Below are 16,659 nucleotides of genomic sequence, written 5' to 3'. Positions count from 1 at the left end.
AAGAGTATCTGACTTGGAAGCCATGGACTTGCGCAGCAGAATCGTTGAGGATCAGGAGTCTGGGCTCCAAACTGCTGTTTCAGTTTCCCCATCTGGTGGCAAAACTCAGTGGCATCCACTTACGGTTCTTCAAATGTCAGGGATGAAGCACATCCTCTGAGGGAATCGTGTTGCGCTGCAGAGCCAACCGACTGAGAGAGACAGAGAGCGCCAGTCTGGGAAGACCATCAACGAAACTCAGCTTCTGGAAGCACCACCAAAACCCCAAGCACTATTACGCAACCCCAGCCTGTTTAATTCCCTGTCCTCAAAAACCATATGCATGCAAAGATTCTGAAGCATTCCTCTGAACTCAGGCACAAGCCACTTAGTTTTGCTCTTATAAGGCATTTTGTAATTTACGAGCTTCATGGCGTTTCCTCTTGTAAATGCCCTGGTGACGATTTCAACTAGATGTGCAATTATCAGATTTTCCCCATTCTCATCCATCATCGCTACACTGGTTAATGCCGCCCCTCCACACTCTCTTCCGCCCATCTTTCAAAGGAGTACTACTGAGTGTGTGTGTGTGTGTGTATGTGTGCGTGTGTGTGCATGCGTGTGTGCCTGCCGTGCTTTCGGGCAGAGAATCTGCAAAATGACTTAGCTATTGACAATTACAGGACAGGACATGAGTCTGCACTCCCCAATCCCTCTCCTCTCCCTGCACTGTATATATTACAGTGACACCAAGAACCAAAATAAACACACACCTAAGGTTTGGGTAATCCAAGCTTTGTATGGTAGCTACTGTTCTCGTACAATGTCGGTACAGAGCGGCACTCCACTTTTCTTTTCCTGAACAGATTCCAAAATATACCCCCCGAGCCCCCTGCCCAGATCCCCAGAACCCCCAGCGCCCCTTTCCTCCCTAACAAGGGGTATCAGAGCTATTATGTTGGCTCTGGCAAATGAATAGACAAACGCTTCCTGGTATGCTAAGTGAAGGGGAGACTCTAAACAGGGGAGAAGAAAAGCTCTGTTGAAGGTTGGCTAGTATTAATGATTGGTTTTAGGCAGTGAGGGGCTGTTTGGATTGTGAGCCAGCCGAGCCGGGCCGGGTGGGATCAGAGGCCTACAGACAGGATGTACAGAGAGCCTTGTCGTGTCTAGAGCGCCGCTCTCACTTCTCCGACAGGATGCTGTAAAGCTGTCACAGGCTGAAGCGGGGGATCTGATGACAGCGAACAGAGTTTGTGTTGGGTGGCTGTGTGAACTCGGCTCCTGGGCTGCAACACGAGTAGCAGTAGTCACACACACACACACACACACACACACACACACACATGCACAACATCAGCTCACTTTCTTGCTCTCTCTTGCTCTCTCTCTCTCTCCTCTGGCTGCCAAGGGAACAGTGTGGGCACTGTTGGAGCTAAAACCAGGTTAAAGGTGGTTTTACATTATGCTTTATTGTAGGGCTGACCTCTACTGGTTGACCGGTTAATTAATCAGTATGGAGTGGTGGGTCTTGGTTGATCAATATTGCTGTTGTGGTGGATTACCTCCCCCCCAGTCTTTTGGGTCTGCAGTTTTGCAGCATCACCATAATGCACAACATAACAGAAATGGAGCAACAATAGCTCTGAAAGCACAGAAACAGCTGCTTAACTTAACTAAGGGCTGTAACGTGTAAAGTGTGTGTTTTTTTTTTTATGTTTTATGTTAATTGTATTTGAAGTACTTCTAAAATAAACATATCCACGTTTGACATAGTGACTGTTCTGTTTCATTCACCTGGTTGTGGCAAAAGGGGTGGGACTGGGGAGATGTTAATCAGTGGGAAAGCAGGGGATTTGGTGGAGCAAATAAATCCTCAGTCGGGGACAGCCATCCTTTACAGAAGCATAATATTGTATATGAAGACAATGTTGTGCTGATTCAATTCAATTTTTTTCATCATGCAGTTTGAGTGTTTCTGTGTTTTAACTTTAACTTCACATCCCTGTATGTGTTGCAGAGGAGCTGAGGTGTGCCGGGGTGACGTGTCCTGTTTTGCCGGTACCCTCCTGCCCCAAGGGCTCAGTCCTGACGAAGAGCTACACCCCCCCTGCTGGCTGTTGCCCCTCTATACCACCACAGTGCACTTGTGACCTCCGTGGTTGCCACAAGCCCCAGTGTCCCAGCGGACAGCGTGCCGTGCCACTCAGCCAGGCCACCGGGCGGCCAGGAGACTGCTGTGATGTTTTCGAGTGCCAGAGAGGTAATTGCACTGAACCGCACACTGCTCAGGCCGCCGGTGGGTCTCACGCTGAGGGGAGTAGTGGTGCAGTTGGTGTGAGATTCATCACCTACAAGGACGCAATTATTTTCATCGGAAGTAGCGCTGTCCTCCCTACTGGCCAAGTGTCTGGAGATGAAAAGGAAAGTCGCTGATTGGATGGTAATTACAGTTGGACTGTTTATCAGTCTGGGCCGCTGCCTCCCAGTGTTAGGACCACGCTTCAAAGACATTTTTTTCAGGGGTGTATCCGCAAATAATTAGATTGCCTCAGGGGATATTAACCGTACTGGATTTTGCAAACGAGATTGTTAGTCTGTAGTGTGCTCTCACACCATGCTTTCACCTCGTGAGAAAGAGAGGGAGGAAAGAGAGGGACATAGAGGGGAGAGAGAGAGAGAGCAGATTTTCATCAGGCAGTCAGATCTCATACAGAGAAACTTCAACACTCTCTGTCCAGTCACGGAGGCAGCCAGAAGAGTCGGGCAGGCAGGGAGGGGACCTGTGCTGTTGGTCTGTTTACTCTGCGCTCCCAGCAAATATTCGCTGTTTTACCAACAGAACAAATTCCCATTCTGGCCCCTCCACATCCATAAATGAGCGCCGTGTCCCGGAATTAATGGACTTAACGAGCCCAGTGACCAGAAAAGTGCTTAGGCTACGAATTTGCTCAACAGAAGTGCAGTGTCAAAGGGTTCCTGTCTGGTCACACGTCCAAAGGGAAAAGGTTCAACAGTTCATTGATGGGAATGCTTTTTATGTGCTCCAGTCTGCCAGTGGGGAGGGTAATCGAGTCCGGCAGACCGGCCGGGGCTGAATGGCAGCCGCGGGGGCCAGGGGATCAGTGTTTTGATAACAAGTGTCTGCTGCTCTTTGGGCCTGGGGCTTGATGCCTTTTGTGCTGCCCCTACCGTCCGTTAGGCCTGCATGACTGCGCGCCACATCAGAAAGCACCACTGAAGACATGGCACCGACCCCCCTCGTCACTTCTGTCGTCCTGCAGGAGACCCCCTCACACAGTGCCTGCAAATACTGCCAAAGCATCCTAAGCCGCTATCAAATGTCATAGCCCTGAGTATTGTCTAATGGAGCACACTCTTACATGCACCCCTATTGTTTCTGTTTATCTGGCCTGAACTGATTAATTTGTTTCCATCGGCCGCTTGGCTCAGCGCTGATATTTAGTCAGGGTCAGTGTGCTGTGTGCAGTGACAATAGGCCTGACCTGTGTGTTTTGGCCTTCAGCGACGACAGACTGTTTTCCAGCATTGGCTAGAGATAGAGTAGGTCTGGGTGGCAGGACAAAGCTGGCAGCACCGTCCTGACTTGATGTCATCTGGTATTACAGATGATTCCGTTTGACCCCAATTAACGGTGGTCTACTGTTTATCATCACTTGAGCCGGGCAAACAGTCTGCACTGTGTCCCGCGTGAGCCAGGCCAAGACACAATGCGCCGGGGTCTAAACCATGCACGCTCCTTAAGATTTTGAGCAGCAAAGGCTAATTTTTGGTTCTAAGTCAAAATGCTAAATGATCACACTCCACAGGTTTCTAATAGTTTGAGAATGTGTTTTTTAATCTACCTAAACCAAATATTTCAGTTTCAATATTTAGTCTGAGATCAGCAAGCCAATACCTCTTAATGAGTTTGTCTCCCATCTTACCATAACCGTGCAATAGCTGTTTAGTTGAAAATGGGTCAGTGGGCTTTGTAACTCATGGGAAAGCAGGGAGTCGATGCACACTTAGCTCTGATGCATTTTATTGAAAATGACAGACATTCAAACAGAAATGTAGATTTTATTAGTTAAATTTTTACATCATCAGCACATGTAGTCAAGAGCACCACTGCGATGGATGTAAAGTTGATTTTTAAATGCTATCATTATGCTGCTATGGGAAACTTCTTCCACATGCAATTATTTTCACTGTGGTTTTGCTTGTTTTGCCTGTCACCCACAAGAAGCGCCATCATGACAGTCCATAATGAATCATCTAGAGAGGCTTAAGGTCACTGTTTTATGGCCCATCCATCCCCATACATCCAGTCCTCACATCAATTTAGAGAAGACTGAGAATCACAAAGCATGCCTGGAATTTAGGCTCTGTGCTGTGAGTTTGTTTTAGGGATTACCTTTAACAAACACTGCGGAAATCACATGTGAGCGTCCCCTCATGCGACTTCCTATTTTTCGGCGACCGTTAAAAAACCGTTACCGTGCCTTTTGATTTTGGCCAGCTAAAGTGCTTATTGCATTTTCTCTGCTTGGCTGTGCTGCACGCAAGGCAGAATGGTAGCAATAGAGCAAGAGAGAGGAACAGAATAAGAAAATAAGCAAAAAAAAAAACACAAAAAAACCCTGCTTTGCTTTCAACTCAGTTGGCCCACCTGCTTTGTATTAGAGTGCAGTGCTGGATGCAGGGATGTAGGGAGGTATGGGGTCATGGGCACAGTCACTCCTAGGTATGGTGTACAGATGCTGCTCGTACTGTTCTCCTTTATAGAAACCACTGGCCTCACATCTGCGTGCATCGATACCTTTACTAGCAGAGCTTTCTCGCTTCTTCTGTGTGGGGCTGAAGACCCTAATTTTCTTACATCACCACACTGCATCACTTCCCTCAAGCTGGAGTCTTTGATGGGAAGTTACTGTGCAGTTGGGTAAGATCTCATAATGTTGAGTCACACAAACCGCCGTGGTTCATTTGAATGAGTAATCTAGTTGAGATGGGACATGCTGCAATATGCTATTACTCTTGCACAGGTGGTCGCAGTCATTTTGTTTGACTAAACTTAAAAGTGTGCTGTGCAAAATTCCTGAGGGTTGATTGAACTGACAAAACATGTAGTGTAAGCATGTAATTTGAAGTCTACATGGTTTTCATTGTCAAACCAACTCTCTGATAGATTACATTGCTTATTCCATTTTTTTTGTCAGCTGAGATGTACATGGCAGACACACACACATTTGGACACACTCAGGCACCACCAGGACATAGCGTGCAGTGAGTGGAGGGTCTGTTATCACTCTGTAATGATCCGCACAGTAGCCATTGTTCAGAGGGCTGGTACTTGCAGACAGACAGCCGAGGGTTTTCCTGTACTTACGCTGGCTTTAGTGGGCCTGTCTGCCGTCTGCACACCAGACCAGAGCGGGGCTGGCTTTTCCAAAAGGACCGGCACTAAGTTAATCGTTGTTTCATAGCAGGTGAATGCTACTGAAAGGGCCTCAGTGCTGAAACGCTTTTGAAAGGCCTCCACCCTGCCACCAGCTCGCTGAGCCCAGATTCTGCCACAGCCACAGACCCACTGCTGTTTCCTTTTACTCCGCGCTGCCAGAGCCAGCCGTCTTTTCAAGATTTGATAGATCCCTGTGAAATTCCTCTTTAGGGACTTGGCTTCATTGTTTGATAACCCCTCCACCCCCCCTTAAAGCCTTAGCCTCAGATCTGAGTGTTTAGTTCAGCACCATTTGGTTCAGATACATAACAAATCTGTTGATAGCAGATAATAAATGGCTGTTTATGAACTTGTAATGGATTGTATATAGCAATAGCAATCTCACTCTGACCCAGACTGAAGTTTTTGGATGAAACCTGTATTTTCTCACTCTCATATGATGTGGCCATGGGGAAAAACCACTGCCCGCTCTGCTGTTAATTCCTACCAAATGTGATGGACACCTGACAGAGCACAGTGCCCTCATTCATCAGCTGCAGTGTGTGTTAAGCATTATCTTTCCCACATGGTGGTCAGTTTCAGCTTGACAGCATCTGCCTGTTTCCTCCTCTCCCACCTCTTCTTGTCCGCAGTCTCTCCCAAGTGCGTTCACAATGGGAAGGAGTTTTCGGAGGGGGAGGTGTACCGCATGGACCCCTGCTGGCTGTGTCAGTGCCGGGGAGGAATCTCCTTCTGCTCTAAGGCTGAGTGCGCCGAGCTGGACTGTGAAAACTTCTACATCCCTGAGGGCGAGTGCTGCCCTGTCTGCATAGGTACTCTCATTTCCCATCAGGCACAATCCACTGTAATGGTATACTGTTAAATACATTAAAATTAAATGCATCCTGATCTTATTCATCATTTTACATTGTATACATTGTAGAGGCCGACCAATACTGGATTTTTGCGGTGATATATTTATTTTAATACCAACAGATATTTTTTGACTCATAAAAACACAGACTCACCCTATATCATAGTATCATCATATATGGTAATCGGATATGCACAATCTGCACCATCATCTGCTTAGCCGTGATACTCTGCCGTGATACTGTGTCTCCAGGACAAGCTATGTAATGATAACTCTCCATCCAGCCATTCATTTTCTATACTCACTTATCCTATTCAGGGTTGTGAGAAGACTGGAGTGTATCCCATGTATATTTACTGAATACTGAAAATTTACTGCATATTGGCCAATATATACACCGGTATCAATATATCTGTGATGAGCCAACATAGGCTACTGACCAGCTGATATGTTGCTGTCACTGATGAAAGTTGACAGTGTCTCTTTCAGGTAAAAGTACATCAGCTTTTGCAGATTATGACTTATAGGGGGGTGTTTTTGAGATGTAAGCAGTTGGCAAGGTGGCACCAACCACAAGCCACATGTGGCCAGCTGGCAGAATGGAAAGGTAACAGTGATATTAAACCCCACTCCCCTTGACTCTCACCTCCGATGGCTCCTCTGCCTTAATGGCGTCCTCATATATCCAGTTGTTAACATACCTGGCATACAAGAGGCGCACTAAAGAGCCAGTCAGGGATTCATTTCCACTGGGGAAACTTAGAACATAAAAACCCTCTTTCAGAGCGTTCTGCCTGGCTTTGTAATATCTGGCTCTGGCTTAATGGGAAGGGACCCCCCTTTTGCATTGTATGACCCCCTTACAAAAACACATGCCCTTTAAAGCAGGTAGGAACTTTGATACATGCACGGGATCGTTAAAAAATGGGGTCCCTGCGCATGTGGCGAACACATTACAGTCCGCCAGAACCCTGGTGGAGGTGGTAGCCAGCTTTGGCTGCCTGCATGGCCATAATTGATCGGGCGCATGAGAGGAGAGGGAAGGGGAGAGAGGGAAAGAGCGAGGCTGCAGGAGATTACAGTAGGTCAGCGTTGGAGGTACACCTGGAATGTGCAAGCATTTAGATGGTAAGGAATGCTTTCATCTTTTTTCTTATGGAAAGCTGCTCTCACTGCATGGCTCACTGAGAAGAACATCAGTGGTAATGCTCTTAAGCTGGGGGCAGATTTATAAGGGCTAACCTGGTTCTGATTGTACTTATTTAAGAAGAGTCTGTAACCTGATAGTCATCAGTGTATCATGTCAGGCCGGGCAAGGTTCACCTGAATGCATTTCTTTTCTACGCTGAAATGGGTCACTGCACAGGATCCTTGGTGCTAATGTATTGAGGTTTCAGAATATGGGTTATAGGCAGGTTTGCTGTTACACTGAGCTGGTCTTCAGAGTGAGAGAGAAAAGCAGATCCTGTACAGGTAATCACAGCCAGATGGAAAGACCCTCAGCAGCCAAAACTCAGCTGGAGTCAGATGGGCCAAATAGTTCTCCTGTGTGCTCGGGAAGATGACTGTGTGTGATATACATGTCATTTCTCTCTCTGACACATATTCAAACAGCCTCGACAAACAGATTAGCACATAGAAATGTGTAGAAATCTCTCTTTCACACCCACACACACTCAGGAAAAACATCCTCAGACCACCTTCTAGCTCCCCTGCATTGTATTGCCTCATCCGCAGGCCCCTGCTTCTGGTACCAATAAAGGGTGAAACAAAAACAATTAAAATTGTTTATAGCAAATGTCGACGACATGAAAACAGGTTCCCAGAATTGGGTGCAGACATTGTATGTCCCGTCAAAGCGAGCAGATTGGCTTCCCAGAACAGCTCTTGAACTGTCGCAAGCATGAAGTTTGCTTCAAAGACTTCAAACGAATTTCTGCAAACCTCATTGTGTGCATTTTGTCCTCTTAAATGAGTTTTCTTGGCTTTGGAGTGAAATCGACGGTATCAAACTCTGACCCAGCCTTCGACCTCGGGGGTCATAGCTGAAACAGTATCTGTGTGGTTGGGTTCTCTTCCCAGAAATGACAGGCCACAGTAGGGACAGGAAAAAAAAAAGAAACATCATTTCATTGTTGTTGCAATTACCAAACCTCTCTCCAAATGACACGGCCATATACCAAGACTTTTCCATCTCCTTAAACCTTAAATCCCTCTGTGTTGCTGCAGTGCCAGAGACCTTTCCCTACTTGTAAATGTAGATTAGCTATCTAAATTCAGCAGTGCTCCCTCCGTAGCTCTTGGTAACAGGCCAGTTTCTCCATCTTGCTTGCTCTCTCCTGAACTATCCTGCTTCCCTGGCTCTGCTTTCACTCTGTCTCCTGTGAACTCGGCCACAGATACAGATGCATTAGACTCTAGCTCTGTGCTTCCATTTGCAGTAGGCAAACCAAACTATACACCTGACTGAGCACAGATTCAGTTTGGATTACGCAGGAGAGTGTTGCTCTGTAAGTCACAGCTTTTGCAGGGAACCATGGAAACTGCTGGCTCTTGCCATCGGGATATAAACACTGTGATATGACTGTATGATTTCGCTGATTAATGATGATTAAGGCAGGTATCCTCGACGTCTTTTCCTCTCCTCTCCTCTTCTCTCCTCTCCTCTCCTCTCCCTAACCCACCCAGTGTATGTCTTGTCTCTTCCTCCTGTCAGATGTGGAGCTGCTGTCGATGGACAGCACGAAGGCCAGCTGCTGGGTGAACAACAAGCTGCGAGGCCACGAGGAGCAGTGGAAGGAGGACGACTGCACCTTCTGCCAGTGTGTCGATGGAGAGCCCCACTGCACGGCCATGGCCTGCAAACAGAGCTGCCAGAATCCTGTCAAGATCCCCGGAGAGTGCTGTCCCTTCTGCGAAGGTATGGAGAACGAGAGAGAGACAGAAGCAGAGAGAGATTGTCTGTCTCCGTCTTCATCAGGATGCAAGAATCGTATCCGTCTAAAACATCAATGCAACATTCTGTACAGAAATACAGTGTAGGCCCTTGTCCTTTATATTGAGCTGCACATTAACCCACATGCCAAATGTGGGAGGCTCCTGTGGTCCTGCAGCTTTGCTACAGAGGCCGTGTCGGCATGGGCTCATTAAAGGGGAGGCCACAGAGCATTCTTCAAGCTGCAGGGTTCTTTGTGTTCCTTTATTACCCTCGCCTGCTGAAATGAGACCCACCTGTGTGTCTCTGAGGCTGCGGCTCGCTTTTAGCGCAGAAGGCTGCTTAATTGGAGTGGATCCCTTTTTTTGTGAGCGTAATTAGTTACAGCTCGTTGGGCTGCTCCTCCCACCGAACGTGGCAAGAGGCGTTTGACGGGAATAGCTGCGGTCTGTTTGTGTGTTTGTGTGTTGGAAGGAGAGGCACATATGTGTGTGTGTGTTGTTCTGAGCTAACCCAAAACTGTGTTGCCCTGCATTAAAGTTGGCCCGGTTTCAGAGACAGCCTGGACGGTGCCAAAGTTTGACTTCAGTCCAGGGGACACCCTGTTATCTTCTGTTAGTCCTAGAGCCAAAACATGCTCTTTACACAGATCCAGCTCCTTAATGCGAGACAATGCAAGACAATAAGACAGAGAAGTATAATACCTCTTACAGTGAGACCCACCCTAGTGTAATTGCCCCACATTTATCTGTAATCACCGTTTACTCCCAGGTCAGAGCAGTGTGAATAGGTAAGCATTACAGCTGGCACAGCTAGCGTAGATGAGGTATTATTCCCAAGGGGATCTGAGGACACATATAATTCCTGTAAAAAAACAGTGATCATAACAGTTTGAATAATGATGGCATCATATTTCTATGTTACAGGAGATTCAGGCTGTGATTTACTAAAGCCTTTAATGTGTGCAAAAAACTTTTAGCGTGTGCATAACTAGTGACATAAGCCATGATTGGTCACAAAGATTGCCTTGCACCGAAGTGTGAGCGCTGAATGTGAACACTGAAAACATTTTAGTGCTCACTAATGGTTTTCGTTAGTCTGGGTCTTACTCTTTGACCTTGTTAATACACTTTGATTGTTGCTGCTCATGCAAAATCCTGACCCTCTGTCCTCCAGAGCCCTCATATGAGACCGTGAGCCCAATGCTGTGTCCCCCCCTGGAGAACTGCTCGCTGTCAGTGAGCGACTGTCCCTACGGCTTCCAGCATGACAAGAACGGATGTCTGCTCTGCCATTGTCTCAGCAGTAAGCATAATTTTCTCACCTTACTGTATGTACATCCCAAAGGGTTAAATTTTTCGGGACTAGCAGACGTTTGAGTTACGTAACATTCTCAGCGTGGCGAATTTCTTCTGGCGTGCTGTTTCTTGCAGTTTCACGTTACAGCAGCGGTCACACGATCCTGCATTTGCCTGTTTGCTTACTGATGACGAGAGACTGTGGCTACTGGCCTCTGACATCAGCGTCCACATTATTCCTATTGATCACAGCTCATTTGTGTCCATGGCTACAGCCTTTGCAAGGGTTTCGGTCACAGGAATGTTCTTGTGAGCAGCCTCGCAGCGGCTCATGCCAGTGATGGATGGCTGTGCCCGCACTCAGATGACCTCTCGCACTGCTCTTTCAGATGACTCCTGCCCTGACCTGGAGAAATACTGCACCCTGCAATGCCCAATGGGATATGAGAAGGATGATTTTGGCTGCGAGGTGTGCGAGTGCAGCATCCCCACGCCCAAGTGCCGACCTCTGACCTGTACTAAGACCTGCCCCTACGGATACGTGTAAGTATACCCCGTGACCCGATAGGCTGCTCAGCCCCTCCAGTCCAGCACCGCTCATTAGTCATCTGTGTTTTCAGCCGGATTCAAGGCCTCTGTGGCTGTCACTGACGTACCATACTGATGTATGAGGAAACCAAACACTTTACTCTTACAGTTACAATGCATGGGCCACATCTCACAATGACTGATTACATGTTGAAGGCTTTGGGTAGAAAGTAGAAATTTGTTCTGCATTGAAGATACACAATGCAAGGATACTTTAGACTCAACTAACAAAAACTGGAATAAGCATGCAATTTGATGGTTGAGTCTACATGGTGCCTGTTGTTGGACTGACACACCATTAGATTAGGTGCTTATTCATACATTTTTGTCAGGTGAGTCCAAGAGATGCTCACTTCAATTTACTCTATGCAATTTTTAATAGTGCACATTTAATGTATCTGTGTAATATTTTTTTATGAAATGCATGAACAAATGATCTCCAGTCACTCCTGTAAATAAATGATTACGGCTAATGGATCATAAGGTAGAGAAGTTAAATGTTAATATTTTCAGTTGATGCCCAGTGCAAGTACAGTTGGCCATTATGACAGTGGCTTGACCACAGAGATGAAAGGGCCTGCCCTGGTGGCCAGTCTTAATCTCTTAATCTGTGTGCGTACTTGAGTGTGTGAATGTGTGTGTTATTGAGCAATACACTGCACAGTCCACTGTGGCCTTTCGGCCCCCTGCACCTCTCTCGCATCCTAATCCCATTTAACTCAATAAAACATCTGGAAGTACTCTGTACCGGGACGCTCGCCTTCCCAGAGCCACTCTCGTTTCATAAATCATCTTTCCATCTCAAAACAGCGATCAAAAACACATCAGAACAAAAGAGACCTTTATGAAACGTGTACAGCTGGGATTCTTCTGGTATCTCAACCATGCTGTCCAGAGCCACGGATCAAGATGGGCCTGATATGTCTGTGCTCGATGCCAGAGGAGAGGAGAGGACAGAGGAGAAAGGATGAGAGGCACCCTGTGGGGAAAAGAGGCGCAGGAAGTCCGGGCTTCATCCTTCATAAGCAGCTGTTTAGAGATGGCCTCAGAAGTCTGAAATCCTCCGAGAGCCAGGCCAGCATTACAATGCAGATCTATCTTCTAGCACAGGACCCCTGCATGCAGGCATCAAAAAGAGGCAAAGGACACACAAAGGACCTTGGTGTTTACACTGGATGCATTCATGGGCTCCGGCCGAGTACTGCGATGCACCTGTCCAAAACGTAAAGTGCAGACCTCCAGAGCAGGATGAGCGTAAACCTCATAAAAGACAACAACAACAATGTTAACAATGGAGATCAAGAGAGGCGACCATCTGAAACATGTGAACAGGAAACTATCAGAACAGTTTATGTGCCTAAAGGTGCCTTTATATCAGGGAGATATAACAAATTATTTCAGTATCATTTTATGAAACTAAATATCATCAGGAATTTTGAACATTGTAATATCATGATATGGCAAAAGTCTTGTCTTTTCCTGGTTTCATAGGTTACATTACAGCAAAGAGATGCAATTTATGATACTTCTTTTGTATTATGTCCCTTTACCAGCTATGTCATCATCCAAATTACTAATGATTGTTTATCCAAAATCTCATGTGTGTAAATATCTTATAGAAGCACCAACCATCATCACTACAATATCAGAACAATTTCAAGGTATTTTCTCAAAGATATTTGGCACAGTTGGAGACATGAAGTAGGACACAAAGCAACTGAGTGTGTTTGCCCACTTTAATGGCTCTAAGTAATCCGTGCGACCTGACAGGACGTGCAGGGCATCCTTCTGGCTGTCCTGGCTCGGCGCACTGGAATTAGCACCTAGCCAGCGATGGTCCTAAAGCTGGGCCCCCTGTGCCTCCCAGAGCCCCCCCCTCATCCCTCAGCTCTTCTTGGCATTCCACACGCCACCTTTAAACAAAGCTTTGCTCCGAGGTCGCAGCCCTCCCTGTCTCTGTATTTGTACTGTGAGGCACTGGCCAACCCCTGCACCCTCGCCGTGTTCCCTCAATAGCTGTTATTGCTGTTTCAGCACAGACAAGGCCCTCTGTTTGCCAGGCCTGACGTACTCTCTCCTCTTTGTGGGACATTGCACTGTGCATGGGTTAGAGGGGGCTCCTTTATGTAAGACAGAGATTAATAAGGTAATTTCTCCAGCCGAACTGGACCGCTGTTTAATAAAACAGGCATCATCACTTACCTGGAGGGAGAGAGAGAGAGAGAGAGAGAGAGAGAGTAGCAATCTGGGAGAGGCTTAATGAGACAGGGAGAAATAGTCTGCAGTGAGACAAGGTGAGTAGGTACAGGTCATTCTTTCATCTGGATCATCACAATTTATCAACCTGCTGCTCTCCCATGTTTTATTAGACACACAGTTGGATCCAAATGGAAGTCAGGGTCTATTTCTAGCCTTTGCAGCTTATGCAATTCATCTTGGCTGTTTTGTGTGTGTGTGTGTGTGTGTGCGTATTTGTATCCTTTTGAGTTACCCTCACAGATGGACTCAGTTTCTTAGGCAAGCGATATCCATAACTGCATCTGCTCCGACGAACACTCTTCAACCTTTTAACAGATGCTGTGTTCAAATGTTACTTTATTTACAAAATCAGCCATGAGCTCATTCTTAATCAGCAGGTAAGCCTCTCTCTCTCTCTCTTTCTCTCTCTCTCTCTCTCTCTTTCTCTGTCTGTGGACTCTCCAGTCCAACTTGCCTACATTAAGACTTATTCGGCCCCTGCTTATATGTCAGCCAGAGGCTTTCAGAGCAATAAGGATGGGAATTGGGTGAATTGAAAGCATCTGAATTGGCTTTAGATTGCTCCCTCCAGAGTCTTCGGGTTGGTATGATGTGCACAACACAGGGATCTCACGTGTTGGCCTTTTATGTGGCCCTCTTCAAAGGCAGCTAATATAGTGAGGGGAAAGCAGGTCCAGATGTTGATTATACCAGGCTTGACCATCTGGATTTCACTGTATCACAACACCATGTTGCTCCACAAACCTCTCTGTCTCTTGGAGACATCTCTATTGTACAATCTCAAATGGTTTATGTGACATTCGAGACACGAGAGAATGGCCTCGCTTACCTTTAGACATGCATTCTAGGTAAGAAATCTGTTTGTGGACCATGTGTTTTGTTTTTTTTTGTGTCTGCAGGAGGAACAAGCATGGCTGTGAGATGTGCCGCTGTGTCAAATGTCCCCCCTTCACCTGCGATAAGCACTGCAGTGACGGCTACCGACAGAACAGGAAGGGCTGCTCCATCTGCATGTGTAAAGGTAACAAATCCTCTGGCCAGCATTACTGATTACCTCCCGCTACACAACCACAGCTCCACCACAGCCAGCAGCATTAAACAAAGAGGACAGGATCTGTCTGTAATATGTTGGCTTTCTGCTACCTTGCTGCACATCTGATGCTCCATGTGACCTTTCGCTGCTCTGCTGCGGAGACTTTTATGTATGCTTGTTTTGATTCTTGTTTTTATTTAGTTCCTTCTTGGGCCTGTGTGTGCAACTCTAATTAGATTCCTCCAACCGCTGAAGTTTAAAGCAAGCATCCAGACGGCGTATTTGTGCTCCACCGCGATTTATATGATGTGTTTATTTTACCATTTTAGACGTATTATAAATACTACAGCTGAAAATGCGCCTTTGGTTTTCTTGCATGGTGAGGCATTCAGTGCAACTGGCTCCTCATCAAGCAGATGAACGCACAGACTCTCACAGACCAATACCTGTTCCAAAGAACCCATGTTTACCTGATTTTGCAACTCTTGGATCGGTTTCCCCGTTGACCGGTAAAATATTTATGGGTAGGAAACTTTTTTTTTTTTTTTTTTTTTTTTTTAATCTGGAAGCACGGCTCTGTTTTTTTCTTGTGTATTTTAAAATTGAAATGAAATCAGGGAGATATAGAAACATCTGCCTGGCCTGTGGAACACGGTGCAGTTTACTGGCATGCTTTGCTCACTGTGTATCCTTCCAGTCCTTTAAGAGCCGTGGTGCATTTAACACAAGCAGAGGCCCGCTTATTAGCAGCTTGGGCCTTTTATGAGTTCTATGTGACCCTCGACTAAAACATTGGACCTTTGGGTTTTTGGTTCAGGTGATGAAAATCAGAGGGAAATTATTTAGGTTTATTTGTTTGTGGCAGGGTTGTAAATTGATTATAGGGGAATAAAAGCACTGTAAAGGGAAGATCAGCTATTGCTGGCTGGTAAACAATCGACTGTATGGAACCATAACGTGTCTCCTTTTAGGCTCTAATGAAACTGGACCCAAGACAATAACAGGCCCATTTTACTGTAAAACATAAATGTCCTTAATGAAATTTCCAAGTTGAATTTACAGTGTTCCCGGGTTGCCTTTTTCCTTTTCACACCGGTGTCTCACAAATCCTCAACAGCCATAGTAATGCCTGGACTCTTCATGTTTGTGTTTCTAGAGAGCGAGCACGTCCCGAGCACCACCGCCCCCGCCCCGATGCCCAGCTATTGTCTCACCTCCAATGGGCACCGCTATGAGGAGGGCGAGAGCTGGCACGACGGCTGCCGCGACTGCTTCTGCCACTCCGGACGGGAGATGTGTGTGCTCATATCTTGCCCCGTGCCCAGCTGTCCTCAGCCAGTTGTCAGGCCCGACCAGTGCTGCCCTACGTGTGAGGGTACGTCTTTGCATTGCAAAAACACACACCTGAGGCCACTTTATCTTATAATCAGTCAAAGTTTCTTTAGTGATTAAAATAATTGGAAAAAAAACTCAGAATGGTGAGATAATTTCAGTTGCTTCCAACACTGTTTCTATGAAAGCATAATAGAGTGGAAAAAAAAAAAAAAGAAATTATGAAGGATAATACAATAAAAACTCAGAATCACCTTGAGAATAAAATCAATTTTTTGACATTTAAGCAAAATTTTTGAGGATATAGTCAAAAGTGATTCAAAAATGAAATTGATATTTCAAGATAAAGATAAAAGTTTTAAGGTGTAAGGATAACTGTATGCCTTCTATCAAGATCTTTCTGAATAGTACTTATTATTACTATGTATTCATGGCTTAAAAGAGAGAGAACAAGCTCTTATGTACAACTTCACCAATACTTTTGCCTCAAACATCCAATTTTAATTGTTTATTGTATTTGAGGTGCCTTTTGACTTTAATCTAAAAAAAAAAAAAAAAAAATCAGATTAATTCTTGAACTGCTTCTTTGAATTTGTTCTCAAAGTTTTGACCTTATATTGAAATTCTGGCTTACATTTCAAAGTTTGACTAGAGGGCCATTATATATCTCTGGAGAATATCCTTCAAACATGACCATACATTAAATGGAACTAGTCATCCCACAAGTATCATTTAAGAAGATATATCATTTAATAAATGCCCCCTCAAAGTCATAATAGAAGCTGATTTACATTGGAGACAAGTGAAACTACCTCACCGCGTTGTCAGATTGTTTTTTTTTCACTTGTTTGAAGTAAGATTTTAAGACTCACTCCAAGAAAGTAAACTGTTGTTAAGATTACACAGGCTTTTAAAGAT

At 45.6% G+C, this 16,659-nt stretch overlaps 1 protein-coding gene across 2 annotated transcripts in view; it reads left to right on the top strand.

Moving 5' to 3' along the window:
• Positions 1 to 16,659, top strand: part of LOC115380705 (cysteine rich transmembrane BMP regulator 1 (chordin-like)) — a 36,584-nt gene that overhangs the window by 13,213 nt on the left and 6,712 nt on the right. The window contains exons 4-10 of one of the 2 annotated variants that reach the window (XM_030081878.1): positions 2,000 to 2,242; positions 6,076 to 6,255; positions 9,013 to 9,216; positions 10,408 to 10,536; positions 10,919 to 11,072; positions 14,276 to 14,397; positions 15,566 to 15,784. In XM_030081878.1, coding sequence (XP_029937738.1) covers positions 2,000 to 2,242; positions 6,076 to 6,255; positions 9,013 to 9,216; positions 10,408 to 10,536; positions 10,919 to 11,072; positions 14,276 to 14,397; positions 15,566 to 15,784 — 1,251 coding nt within the window. The remainder of the gene's footprint in view (positions 1 to 1,999; positions 2,243 to 6,075; positions 6,256 to 9,012; positions 9,217 to 10,407; positions 10,537 to 10,918; positions 11,073 to 14,275; positions 14,398 to 15,565; positions 15,785 to 16,659) is intronic. The other variant, XM_030081879.1, reaches the window with a different exon arrangement.

The sequence above is a fragment of the Myripristis murdjan genome, chromosome 22, assembly GCF_902150065.1.
Source record: "Myripristis murdjan chromosome 22, fMyrMur1.1, whole genome shotgun sequence".
NCBI classification, from domain to species: domain Eukaryota; kingdom Metazoa; phylum Chordata; class Actinopteri; order Holocentriformes; family Holocentridae; genus Myripristis; species Myripristis murdjan.
This window is presented reverse-complemented; position numbering and strand designations above follow the sequence as displayed.